The sequence below is a fragment of the Patella vulgata genome, chromosome 6 (genome assembly GCF_932274485.2).
Source record: "Patella vulgata chromosome 6, xgPatVulg1.2, whole genome shotgun sequence".
NCBI lineage: Eukaryota > Metazoa > Mollusca > Gastropoda > Patellidae > Patella > Patella vulgata.
In genome coordinates this window covers 15,717,367-15,729,621 of record NC_065884.2, presented here as the reverse complement: position 1 = coordinate 15,729,621, position 12,255 = coordinate 15,717,367, and the positions used below count along the sequence as shown (strand labels likewise).

At 33.2% G+C, this 12,255-nt stretch overlaps 1 protein-coding gene across 1 annotated transcript in view; it reads left to right on the top strand.

The window, feature by feature from the left end:
• The window catches only part of LOC126823566 (switch-associated protein 70), a 24,343-nt gene extending 12,388 nt beyond the window's left edge, over window positions 1-11,955 (top strand). The window contains exons 5-9 of the mRNA XM_050552470.2: window positions 1,459-1,637; window positions 4,134-4,196; window positions 6,286-6,452; window positions 7,143-7,341; window positions 8,569-11,955. Of these exons, the coding sequence (XP_050408427.1) occupies window positions 1,459-1,637; window positions 4,134-4,196; window positions 6,286-6,452; window positions 7,143-7,341; window positions 8,569-8,787 (827 nt within the window). The 3' untranslated portion in view covers window positions 8,788-11,955. The remainder of the gene's footprint in view (window positions 1-1,458; window positions 1,638-4,133; window positions 4,197-6,285; window positions 6,453-7,142; window positions 7,342-8,568) is intronic.
• Window positions 11,956-12,255: the final 300 nt, after the last annotated feature.

Genomic DNA, 12,255 nt, shown 5'->3' with positions numbered 1-12,255 from the left:
GACAAGGAGTGGGGTCGCCTGTCCAACCTCGTGGGTTTTCTCCGGGTCCTCCGGTTTCCTCCCACTGCTAAAGACCCCTATGCGCAAGCGCATTATTGAAATAAAATTAAACCATATGTTAGTCCCGAAATGACCTAGTTTGTGTCGAGTGGATGTTATACCCCATATCTCTCTCTCTATCTGTAGGTCACAATGTACACTATGTACCTTTCTTTCCTGGTAGTGGTCATATTTGGATTTATTAATTGTAAAACTAATCACTCGTGTAAAGTTCATGTCAGAAATGTTGATTTATATACCTCTAGGTTGTTTAGTATCACATTAGTTTTTGTGTATAATAGGAGTTTTAAGGCTATAACATTATTGTGTCTTAATATATAGATTCCCTGATATGCACAATTGGTAAACCTTCCACCGATGCAATTTTGACACCCCCTTTCTTTCTGTGTCCGACCCTCCATAAGTTAGTCTCGAAGTCACCTAGTTTGTATCATGTGGATGTTAAACCCCATTTCTCTCTCTCTGCTTGAAACAAGTTTGTACTTGAAAAAGAGTAGGCTCCCCAGGTTTCTGGTCATTGCTAAAGACCAGTAATTTTAAGTGCAAATGAATTATTGAAATAAAACGGTACCATATGATAGTCTTGAAATGATATAGTTGTGTCGAATGGATCCATGGAATATTTCATTAATAATTAACTATCCTAAGCCTTACTAATATTTCAGTCTTGAGTCCAAAGTTTAATTTTTTGTGTACACCATGCTGACAAAGTGGTATGTGAATTCATGTACATGTGAATACATGACATGTGAATACATGACATGTGAATTCATAATACCCTACCATCAATAAGGAACTTGAAATATGAATTTATTTTGCAAAGTCTCATGCGTTATCAAAAATGGCCAACAGTGAAAATTTTGAAGTGGCAGCCCTGGAATGGATCTTAAACCAATTTTAAATCAATTTTTTTTTGTTTTTTTTTTGTAATCACAATTATCTAACGGTTATCTAATGTGATCACATTTCTTGTCAAAAGTTGAACTTGCATGTATGGCTACAGTCAAAATAATAGTGGTTCTTATGATGGGTTTTCAATATTGACAAATTTCAATTTCATCCTAATTACTAAAAATATATTTTTAGGTGCTTTTTAGACATAAAAATTAAAAATGGAACTATATTGATTACATTTAAGGATTAAATTCTTTGAAATTCTTATATGGTATGTAAATATATCGAACGCCAGTCAGTCAGTCCTAACTGATAAATATGTCCCATGGAATGTTTTGAAATTCTACCAGATTAGCATGAATTTTGTGGTTTTTAAAATGGATCGTCTTTGATTCAATGTTGTTCCACAAATAAATGTAAAATTAAGCCAAGAGTATATAATACATTATTAAAGAAATTTAAATATTTCTCTTAATTCAATTTTACCTATGTTATATATTCTAGCCATACAAAAAGCTATTGAATACAGTGCTGATGATATAAGTTTTGTAAAACAAGGATGGATTGACAGAAAGAGAGAGAGAGAAGAAAGAAGAAAAGCAACAGCTGAAGATGAGTTAAAGAAACAACAAGAGAAGGAATTGATTGAAAGACAACAAAGGGAATTGGAGGAACATAGATTGGTAAGGTAGTTCCCCTATCAACTGATCCCAGGATTGATCCTAATGTTGGTTTGAAATAGTTCCTTGGGTTTCTTCTGAGTGGTTTCCCCTGGTCAGTAGTGCAGGACTTGAGCGTCTGGCAAGAAACAGGGCTGTGTCACTTGGATGTAAAGAAAAATTTAGATCCTGTGTACTCCGTAGCATGCACGTAAAATATCCCTGGACAGTTCGAATTCAACAAAAGACTATGCTGAAACTCCACTGTCCTGGAAAAATTTTCCCTGAGTGGTTTCCCCTGGTCAGTAGTGCAGGACTTGAGCATCTGGCAAGAAACAGGGCTGTGTCACTTGGATGTAACGAAAAACTTAGATCCTGTGTACTCCGTAGCATGCACGTAAAATATCCCTGGACAGTTCGAATTAAACGAAAGAGTATGCTGAAATGCCTCTGTCCTGGAAAAAATTTCCCTCATGGTATATGTTCGTCTTCATTAGCCCTGTTGGAGCAGAAAAGTAAGACGTTATGCCCAATTTCTTTTCATTTCATTTGTATACATATAGATATATTTGATGCAGAATAGCTCACAGTTGAAATGTGAATGAATCGCGGTAATGGAAATGGTCTAATAAAACTGGTCCTGTTATGGTATACTGATTGTCATATGTTTTTCCAAAATAATATTTTATTATTCAATAGTTGATACAATGTGATTAAAATACAGATCTATATTTCGTTTCATTTTTTTTATACTTTCGATGGCCTACACTTAATGAAGATCTGACAAGTTATAGCCATAGGTCACGTCAGGGGTCAAAAGACCGACTTATGACCTATGACTCTATGACGTCAGAAATTTGATTAACCAATCAGCATTGATGTTACTAGTGGATTACCCACAGTTCCATGCAAAACACGCCTAAAGCTCGCCGTAACAGACCATTTCATTGGCTTATCCCTGACACCATTTAGAACACGAGTTAAATAACAACTCTTCCAGATCCAAGTGTAGTAAAGACAAGTCAAACAAAATTTTGAACTAAACTAAAAACGAAATGAAATAGGATCTGTGTTTTAACCAGATTGTAGTTGATATATCGTGATAATTTTTTTACAGTCAATCATTTTATTCATTTCCTTTAAATATTTCATTCGTTAAAGATACATTATGGGAGATTAGATAAAGAGCTGGCAGTTCTCACTATAATAGTTAAAAACTAGATAAAAATTTCTTTCAAATTGATCCACTCTGAACCGAGAATTTAGCAATTGAATTTTCGGCCTAGCTTTGTTCATCATTACTAAAGTCTGTATGATAAAAAACATACATGTAGTCTTGATGATCCATTTCATGTTTTAATCATGAATGAAAGTTGAGCAGTAAATCGGATCCTATATATAGCAGGTTAGCAATGACATCAAGAGTTGATTATGGTCTGGATAAGTTAGTTAATGTCTAATTAATAATTTAGATAACATTTCAGGCCTAAAGAAAGAACTGCAATAGGCAGATTTAGCTCTTGCATAATAATGTATGTTTGATTGTCAAAATTTTGTTAATGCCACTGCAGATAAAAGAGAACAATTGTCACATAACTAATAGTTGTTAGGTCGACCTTTTCAAATAATAATAACCTATAAAACCCATTGTTACTTCCTATATCTTTTGTTCATTTCTGAATATTTTTTAAAATTAAAAAAATGAACTTCTGTAATATAATACAGCATTATATAATATGTGTTTCACCCTAATTGGAACATTGCCAAATTTGGTTCAGTGTGACTTTACATATGTACTACCTAAATGCATTTACAATTAAGGAAGCTAAACCATTTTATTCAAAGGCAACTCTAATCAGATTTCATAATTTTTACCCAGTAGATAAATGTTATTTTCATCAAATTACCTGAGTTTTGTCCTCAATTTATTTATAGTAGGAAATTTTGCTAACAGCCTTCCTTGGTTTACTCTTTGCCATGGGGAAAACTTGACTGGATAATCTTAATCTTTCTCAGCCTGCTCTGGGATAAATTTATCCCGTACTGGTTAGTAAGTCAGTGTTATACGGACTTACTAGTGTGCCATGTGATTGCAGTTAGATTTTGCAGAAAGAACCAAAAGATCGAGGCATGGGGACACATGGATACCCATATACTTTAATGTAAAAAGATTTAAAGGAGCTAAATCGCTAATATTTGAGACCTTGAAATTGACCTTGTAATTTTAAAATCAGTTATGAGCGGCGAAATAAGTCAGAAGTCTCAATCGAATGGCAATCTCTAGCCTCTGTTTATTCCAGTCTACACCGAAAGTATTTATTGCACACACTCTCCAGATAAGAATTGAGTTAGAGACTTAGCTACTTTAAATTGAAGATTTTGAATGAAATAAATAGATGCTCTTTCATAAATCTATATATTTTATTCTACTTGTACTTTTTCAAGCTTGAAAAGACATATGGGATATTTGATAATTGGGATAAATATTTTAACAAATATTCTATGATTTATATACTTCAGAGAAATTTACAAGATCAAGAATTGCTTGAAAAGCGTATGCAAGAACTACAATCAGAGAAACTTGTAAGTTACTGTATTTTACTGAAAACATGCACCATTTCTCAACACAGTACCATCTTCACCAGATTGAATTTCAGCTCAGATATCCGAACGTTGATCGTTAATTTTTACCTTTCACTTTGTATTGTCCAAGTCACCACTACTTCTATATGATAACCCTAACCCAATGCTCTGTTACCTTGGAGACCTAGCCTATGCCCACTAGTATTGGCTCATTATTAGGCTATGCATATAGGTTACACAAATTTCAAGACTTGTAATTTCATACAAATGAGGTTTCATGCAACCTAACCAACCTCTCAGCTCTTCTATCATTCCACCTCAAAATCATGAATATTCACCAAAACCTGGCAGGAAATATATTTTCAAACCCATTTCTTCGATTCTACACCAAAAAGTCAACAAAAATCATCATGCAAAAGGGGGGAAAGGGAGCGAAAGACTAAAAATAACTTTCACGTAGAAATATTTGGTGAGCTGTGTCAATCTGCTCCATTTCTGTCACACTGATTTATGCCCCTTTTACTGTACATGTATTTACCCTGGCATCATGTAGCTGTCAGAACAGACGGGTGTCCAGTGGGTGGTGGACCCTCTCCTACTCACGCAGAGTGTATTTTGTACTTGTACATTCATCAAAATAACTTTGAATAAACAAACGTAAGAAAGCATTCCCGCCATTTTAGCCTCGGTCCACTCTAATCCTATACCTGTTTGCATCTAAATGAGCAGAAATCTTGTCTCCGGGTACTCACCCAGATCTCACACTTGATGTTGTCTCCAACTTGTCCCAAGTACCTGAACATGCCCCTGCAGAATTACTAAATTGTGCAAACTGATTACCGGTTACTACTTAATGTGTTAAATTTCCATACACAAAAAGATCAAACCAAATTTGATGAATACATAACATTCAGTCGCCAGTTGTTTGATCAAATTTGTGAACAGTCTACAGGTCACAATTTTTATCCAATTTCAATGAAACTTGAAATATAGGTTTATGACCCTAAGATCTCGGTTCCTTTCGATATTGGCATGTATTGGACTGTAACTTCATGGATTATGGCCCCTGATTGTACGAAAAATCACGTTTTTAGCTTGTGAACACTGTAGAGGTCACAATTTTTATCCAATTTGGTTTAAACTTGAAATGTATGCTTATAATCCAAAGATCTTGGTTCCTTCAATATTCATGCATATCGGAACGTAACTTCCTGAATTATGGCCCCTGATTGTACAAAAAATCGTGTTTTAAGCTTGGGGACGCTATAGAGGTCATAATTTTTATCCGATTTAAATAAACGTATTAATATATCACCGTTACACCTTAAGGACATCTGAGTTCGAATTTCGTGAAAATTGGCCCAAAACTGACAGACAAAATGGCCGCCCTTCGTTCTCAAATAGCGTAAGTATAGGGTATATCAAGGTTGTGGACCCTATAGAGGTCACAATTTTTATCCGATTTTGTTGAAACTTGAAATGTAAGTTTATAACCCAAAGATCTTGGTTTCTGTCGATATTCGCGCATATCGGACCGTAACTTCATGAATTATGGCCCCTGATTGTACGAAAAATCACGTTTTTAGCTTGTGGACCCTATAGAGGTCATAATTTTTATCTGATTTAAAAAACCGTATTATTATATCACCGTTAAACCCTAAGGCAACTGAGTTCGAAATATGGTATATCAAGGTTGTGGACCCTATAGAGGTCACAATTTTTATCCGATTTTGTTGAAACTTGAAATGTAAGTTTATAACCCAAAGATCTCGGTTCCTTTCGATATTTGCGCATATCGAGTTGTAATTTCCAGAATTATGGCCCTTGATTGTAGGAAAAATCACTTTCGTTTTAGCTTGTTCTCTATCCATCTCTGAAAATGTGGGCGTATCCTGCCTGGCAGCCGCTGGTTAAAACTTACTGAACTAGTTCAACTATTCATAGACATGATCCTTAACAAAAATTCAAGGCCGTGCATCAATTATTCACTGAGTTTATGCCCTTGACTTTAAAAACTCAGAGATAACCTTTATTAGTTGCTGGTGGGTATGTTTTGTTGCCAGGCAACCTATGTTTTCTTTATTAACAGGCACGAGGTGAGATCGAAGCCAAACTGAAAGATGAAGAAGCTTTAAGATTAGCTGAACAAGAAAGATTGAGAGAATTGGAAGAAATAAAGAATCAGTTAGAAAGATTGTTAGAAGAAGAACGTCAGGCCAAAAGAGATGAAGAAATTGTCAGAAATCTTCAGGCCAGGTAAGATGTTGTTTAAAGATACATTATGTACAATTTATATAAAGAACTGACCATTCTTGCTATAATAGCTCAAAAATAGATAAAGTAAAATGAAAATATTGCAAATTTCATTAAAATTACTTCATTCTGAGCCAAGTTATTACTGTTTGTAGTTTTGACAAGATATGTGCATAGTGGTGACCAGGTCACTGGTATATTCGGGATTAGCCTCGCTTTCCCATTTTTATAAAAATTTTAAATGGCAAACCGTTCTAATCTACTTAAAATCTTGAGTATCCGATGCCATCGAGAGCTGATTATGGTCTTGTTTTATTAATTAATGTCTAATTAATAAGTTAGATAACATTTCAGGCCTAAAGAAAGACCTGCAAAAGTCAGATTTAGCTCTTGCATAATGTATGTTTAATCGAAATTTTCTATACCAAGTAATTATAAATTGTGAGTCAAATGGTTTTCATACCTAGATAGACCAAATAAGTAGCGAGTGATGCTGGGACATTTTTAACCCTAATCCAGCTTTGCTGGGAGAGATTTTCACTAATTCACCCAAAGGTTTCATTTTGGATTTTGGACATGGCAGAGGACAATCAAATGACATAAACTATAAAGATGGAGGGAGTCATAAGATTATATCAAAAATTATTTTTTGTAGTCTGATATATATTGATGGATCTTACATTTCTTATTCAGAATCCTTGAAGAAGAGTTTGCTAAAAGAACTGAACTTGAAAAGCTAAAAGAAGAACAAGAAAAATTATTGGCACAAGAACGTAACCAGAGAGCTGGGTTAGAAAGCGAACGACAGAAACAAGAACAACTATTCCAAGATGCACAGAAACGTCTGATGGAACTTGAACAAGAAAGAAGTGATGCTGATAAACAGCTAAGTGTTAGTATCATAATATCTTAAAATCGCAATGCGTCATTAGAGCGCTATAGAAATCAATTGCAAACTACAATATTGTGAAAGTTGAATCTTTAATAGGAGCATCAGTCCAAAAATGGTTCAATACCATTCATTATTTACAAAGATAATGTTGAATTGAAATTTCATCGATCTATGTTGGGACATTATCTAGCATTGGTATTTTAATTTTTTTTTTCTTAATTAAATGTTAAATAATCAATTTGAGTACATATTATCGTGGATTAAGCACTTTGAAATTTGATATTTTTTTGCGAAAAATGCAAATGACACACTCTTGCTTTATATTACACGATAAGTGAGTCACAGAACTAGTATACAATTCTTCTATGATATTTTCTAATATATTATTTAATATATTAAATTACTTAATAAAAGTGAGTATAACATCCTCCAACAGCTATTAACCCGGGTACATATTAACAGGAATTAAGCCTAAAGAAATTCAATATTTTAGTGAAAAATGCAATTGACACATCGGTTTTTTGAATTACATTTTAAAAAAAAGTAAGTCACGGTACCATATATGATCCTTGAACAGCTATTAGCATGTGCATACACGAATTGAATGTGTGCATTATAAATCCACACTATTATTATTATTAGTGTTATTATTATTAACCCAGGCAGTATGAATTAATTTAAACCTAGGACTTTCCATTATCATATCATAAGCAAAACCTCCACAACAGCTAAATGTTACTGATATTTTAAGATATCCCATCCCATCTAGTAAAAAGTTACTTTGATTTGATAAAATGAAATACTTTGAGTAACTTGTAGTATTAATGACTTTTTCAAGTCTTTCTCAAATTCCAACTGTCAAGGGTTCTTTTACGTGCAGGCCAGCATGTATGTGGAATTTCGGTTTTATGTACCATCCGAAAAATTATAGACGCTGTTTCTTGCCAGGCCTTCTGTTCTGCACCACTGACAAGGTGAAACCAAACTGGAAAATCATGAATAGAGTTATAGTACCGATATTGAGATGGGCTCTGTCCTTCAGTTCCAGTTTAGTTTCCAGAGCTTTGCTCATAAACAATTAGAAATATGAAACTGTACACACATAAACCTAGGATAGTAGTTGCCCATTTGCTAATTGGAAATTTGTATTTCCATGGGAACAAATTTGAATTACTTTTTGGTATACCAAGGCTTGGGTTGTTGATCATTTATTTGTTTATGTTACAGGAAGCCATGGAAAAAATGAAGTTAGCCGAAGAAGAAAGATTTAAAATGGAGCATAAGTTGAAGTTAAGGGCCATCAATAATTCCATGGGTTTGTCTAGACCAACTTTTGCCTCTGATCCTAATCCATTTGTTACTCATCGAGGACGAGGAGCCTTCTCTGAATCAGATTTCTTGAAGGTGAAAAGTTCACCAGATGATAATGGAAATGTTTTTGATTAGATATAATTGTAGGGTTGTGGGGATGGGTTTTGTTGGGTTTTTTTTTTTTTTTTTTTTATCACAGTAGCGTTTTAAGCATAATATTACTATCCTCATGATAGAAAGAGAAAGAAATGTCACCATATTTTAAGACAATGCAGATCAAAGATAAGTTCTTGATTGTACCCTTAAAAAAACAATTTATATGGGTATAAATGATGACAAGAATAGCAATGACATGTTATTCTTTTCATCAGGGCAAATAAAAAAATATTCTGGTTTTTAGATAATTGCACGTCACTTAAAAAGAGCCACATGACCCGTTTATGGAGCCACGGTGGGTCAGTGAGTAAGATGTTGGCTCGCTAGCCTGGAGGTCTGGTCGATCCCTCGTTGGCCAGAAAGTTTATCAGGGATTTTCTGCCGTGGTTTCGTCTTGTCAGTCGTTTGGATAAGACAAAAAAAAACGCAGTCCTGTGCACACATTAGTGTGCACGTAAAAGATTCCTTTACAGTTAGAATTTGATATAAGAGTAGGCTGTAGTGCCGCTGTACAGGCCAAGTTTCCGCTCATCGCACAATGTATGACGTATGCCCGTCTTCATTAGCCCAGTTCAGAGCAGAACAGTAGGACGTTAAACTCTGTTTCATTTATGACCTGTTTATTAATTACCACATGTAAATATTTTCCCTAGATTACAAGAGGTAACTACATGTATATAAAACAACATTTGAATGAATCCGCAAATGTACAGTTTGCTAAGTTAGCAAATATGCATCCCTGATAAATGTTATGGACAATCATAAATCATACTGGGTAATCATACATTCCTATAAACAAAGTGATCGGATAAATGTAGTGTCTTGAAACATGATGTTTATGAGAAGTCATTTAGCCCAGTACATAAAAACGCAACAAAAAAAACCCTTCCTCCTGCATCACATTTTTAAGAAGGATTGTCTTGAGAACCAGAATATTTTTTTGGTATGGCCTTATCTATGACACCGAGCAATTCTTTCCTTAGTTATTAATCATAGAAGAAGATATTAATGCAAGCAAGAAATTTAATATGTTAATTGAGATCTATTGCCATTTATATGAATTTTAATGCTCATTTCTGGCATAAGTAATAACATTCAGTCAGATTTAAAACAGGCCCATCAATTTGGTTCACAGCAAATAAAGATGGCAGCATGGTTTTTATGTAGGGAGTAGCATAGGTTGATAGAATTTGCAATTTGTCGTAAATACTGAACGGAATTGAATCTTTATGGACTGGTATTCCTAATAGAGTTTCAACCTTCACAATATTATAGTTTTCAAGGAATTCTATAGTACTAAAATTAGCCCAGAGTTTTTAATTTAATTACCAAGGGCATTTCCTTCATCAAAAATGGTCATTTAATAATAAGATTATGCAACATTCTACAACTTTATTAAAAACTAAATAATAATTCAGTGGGAGTCATATCCCACCACACCATACTTGTCATAAGTATTATCTTTTGTTAAATCATAATTTATTGTAGTAATATTTAATGTAAAAATATTAGTTCCAAATAAGTTATTGTAGTTAGATGCCATTCTGTGCAAAAGAGACATTAAATAAAAAGCAATAAGATAAATGCATCTATCTTCATATTTTATTGTTTGTTTGCTTTGTGCAAATATATTTCAGATAAATTTGAATATGATTGATAAATTATTTAGATATATTTGTGCTTCTATGAATTTTGATTTTGTTTTTGTTTCTTAATTAAATGATAAAAAAATCAATCTGAGTACATATAATAGCTTGGATTATTAGCCGTGAGAAATTTGATATTTTAGCGAAAAATATAAATGATACACCGTTACTTTAAATTACACGAACTAATATACAATTCCTTTATGATATTGTCTAATATTTAGTATGCTTATATTAGATTGTGTGTGCAAAACTTAAGGTCAACATACTGATCCATTACAAAGAATAAGATGATGTATATGATTCTTCGGGGTACACACCTTGTACAGTATTATATGTTGCCCTATTCAAGTCTGTCATTCTTTGGGTTTTGGGTGGGTGAGTGGGTGGGGGATAATACTTGGAGTCAATTATTATGTTGATATGATATAGACTAAAGTTAACCACATGTATTTTCTTGGTTAAAATGATAATTCCACTACAATCCAGTATATCATAGCTAGTAGGTTATCTGTATACACCTACAAGGCAATATTTAATTTTATTTTATATACATTAATCACATTATCATGCTTCTGGTTAGACCAAGCTGTTTCACACACACACACATATTCTATAAATCATCACCTTCTGTTATCATGCATTTTTTTTTCTTCTTGTCAAAACAAAATATTGTTTCACTTTTTTGGAGCAATAACCATACAAAATGTTTATTCCAAATGATATCCTAGAAATTATGAGTATTAGTAAAATCTGTTCAAATCAATTGTAACTTGATGAATTTAGGAATGATGATTTAATACTGTGTGGTAACTATTGATACTGATTTTAATCTCATGCAGGAATCTCATCAAGTCCAAAAACTACTACTCTATCATTTTTCCAGCTACAACTCTTGTTTCTGTCAAAAATTATCTAAATAATGTAATCTTGTACATCAGTAAACAGTAGGAAATAATTCTATCAAAGTCTATCTAGATAATGTAATCTTCTAACAGATCAGTAAACATTCTAAATGATGTAATCAGTAGGAAATAATTCTATCAAAGTCTATCTAGATAATGTAATCTTCTAACAGATCAGTAAACATGTAAGAAATAAATTCTAAATGATGTAATCAGTAGGAAATAATTATATCAAAGTCTATCTAGATAATGTAATCTTCTAGCAGATCGGTAAGCCTATGTACAGTTCATGAAGCAACAGAAGACAACCTCATTTTTGGCAATTGAATTTTTCAAGCAGCTGCAGATCATATATATTTGTTAAAATAACAAATTAATTTTTTCTGACCAAAAACATTATAGCCTATTTTGAATATAAATTTTTTTATGCAGTTGTAATTCATATATTGTGTTATATAACAATTCACTTTTCTGACCATAAACATTATAATATGTCAGCCTAATATCATCATATTGTGTGTATTTTTTAAACTGTTTTTGTTTTTCATGTGCTATTGGATTTGTTATAATATGGTGGAAAATAAAAATTAGATTATGACTTTATGGTGTAAACTTTTGTTAAACATCAATGACAATCTGGTTAAAACACAGATCCTATTTCGTTTCGTTTTTTATAGTTCAAAATTTCGTTTTACTTGTCATTACTAAGGTAAACTAGGTTTTGGAAGCGTTGTTATATAACCCCATGTTCTGGTTGAGTGAGGGATTAGCTAATGAAACAGTCTGTATCCTACTAGAAACATCAACGCTGAATGGTTAATCAAATGTCTGACATCATAGGGTCAAAAGCTGCTCGTATAACCCCTGATGCGACCTCCCACTACAACAGGTCAAAT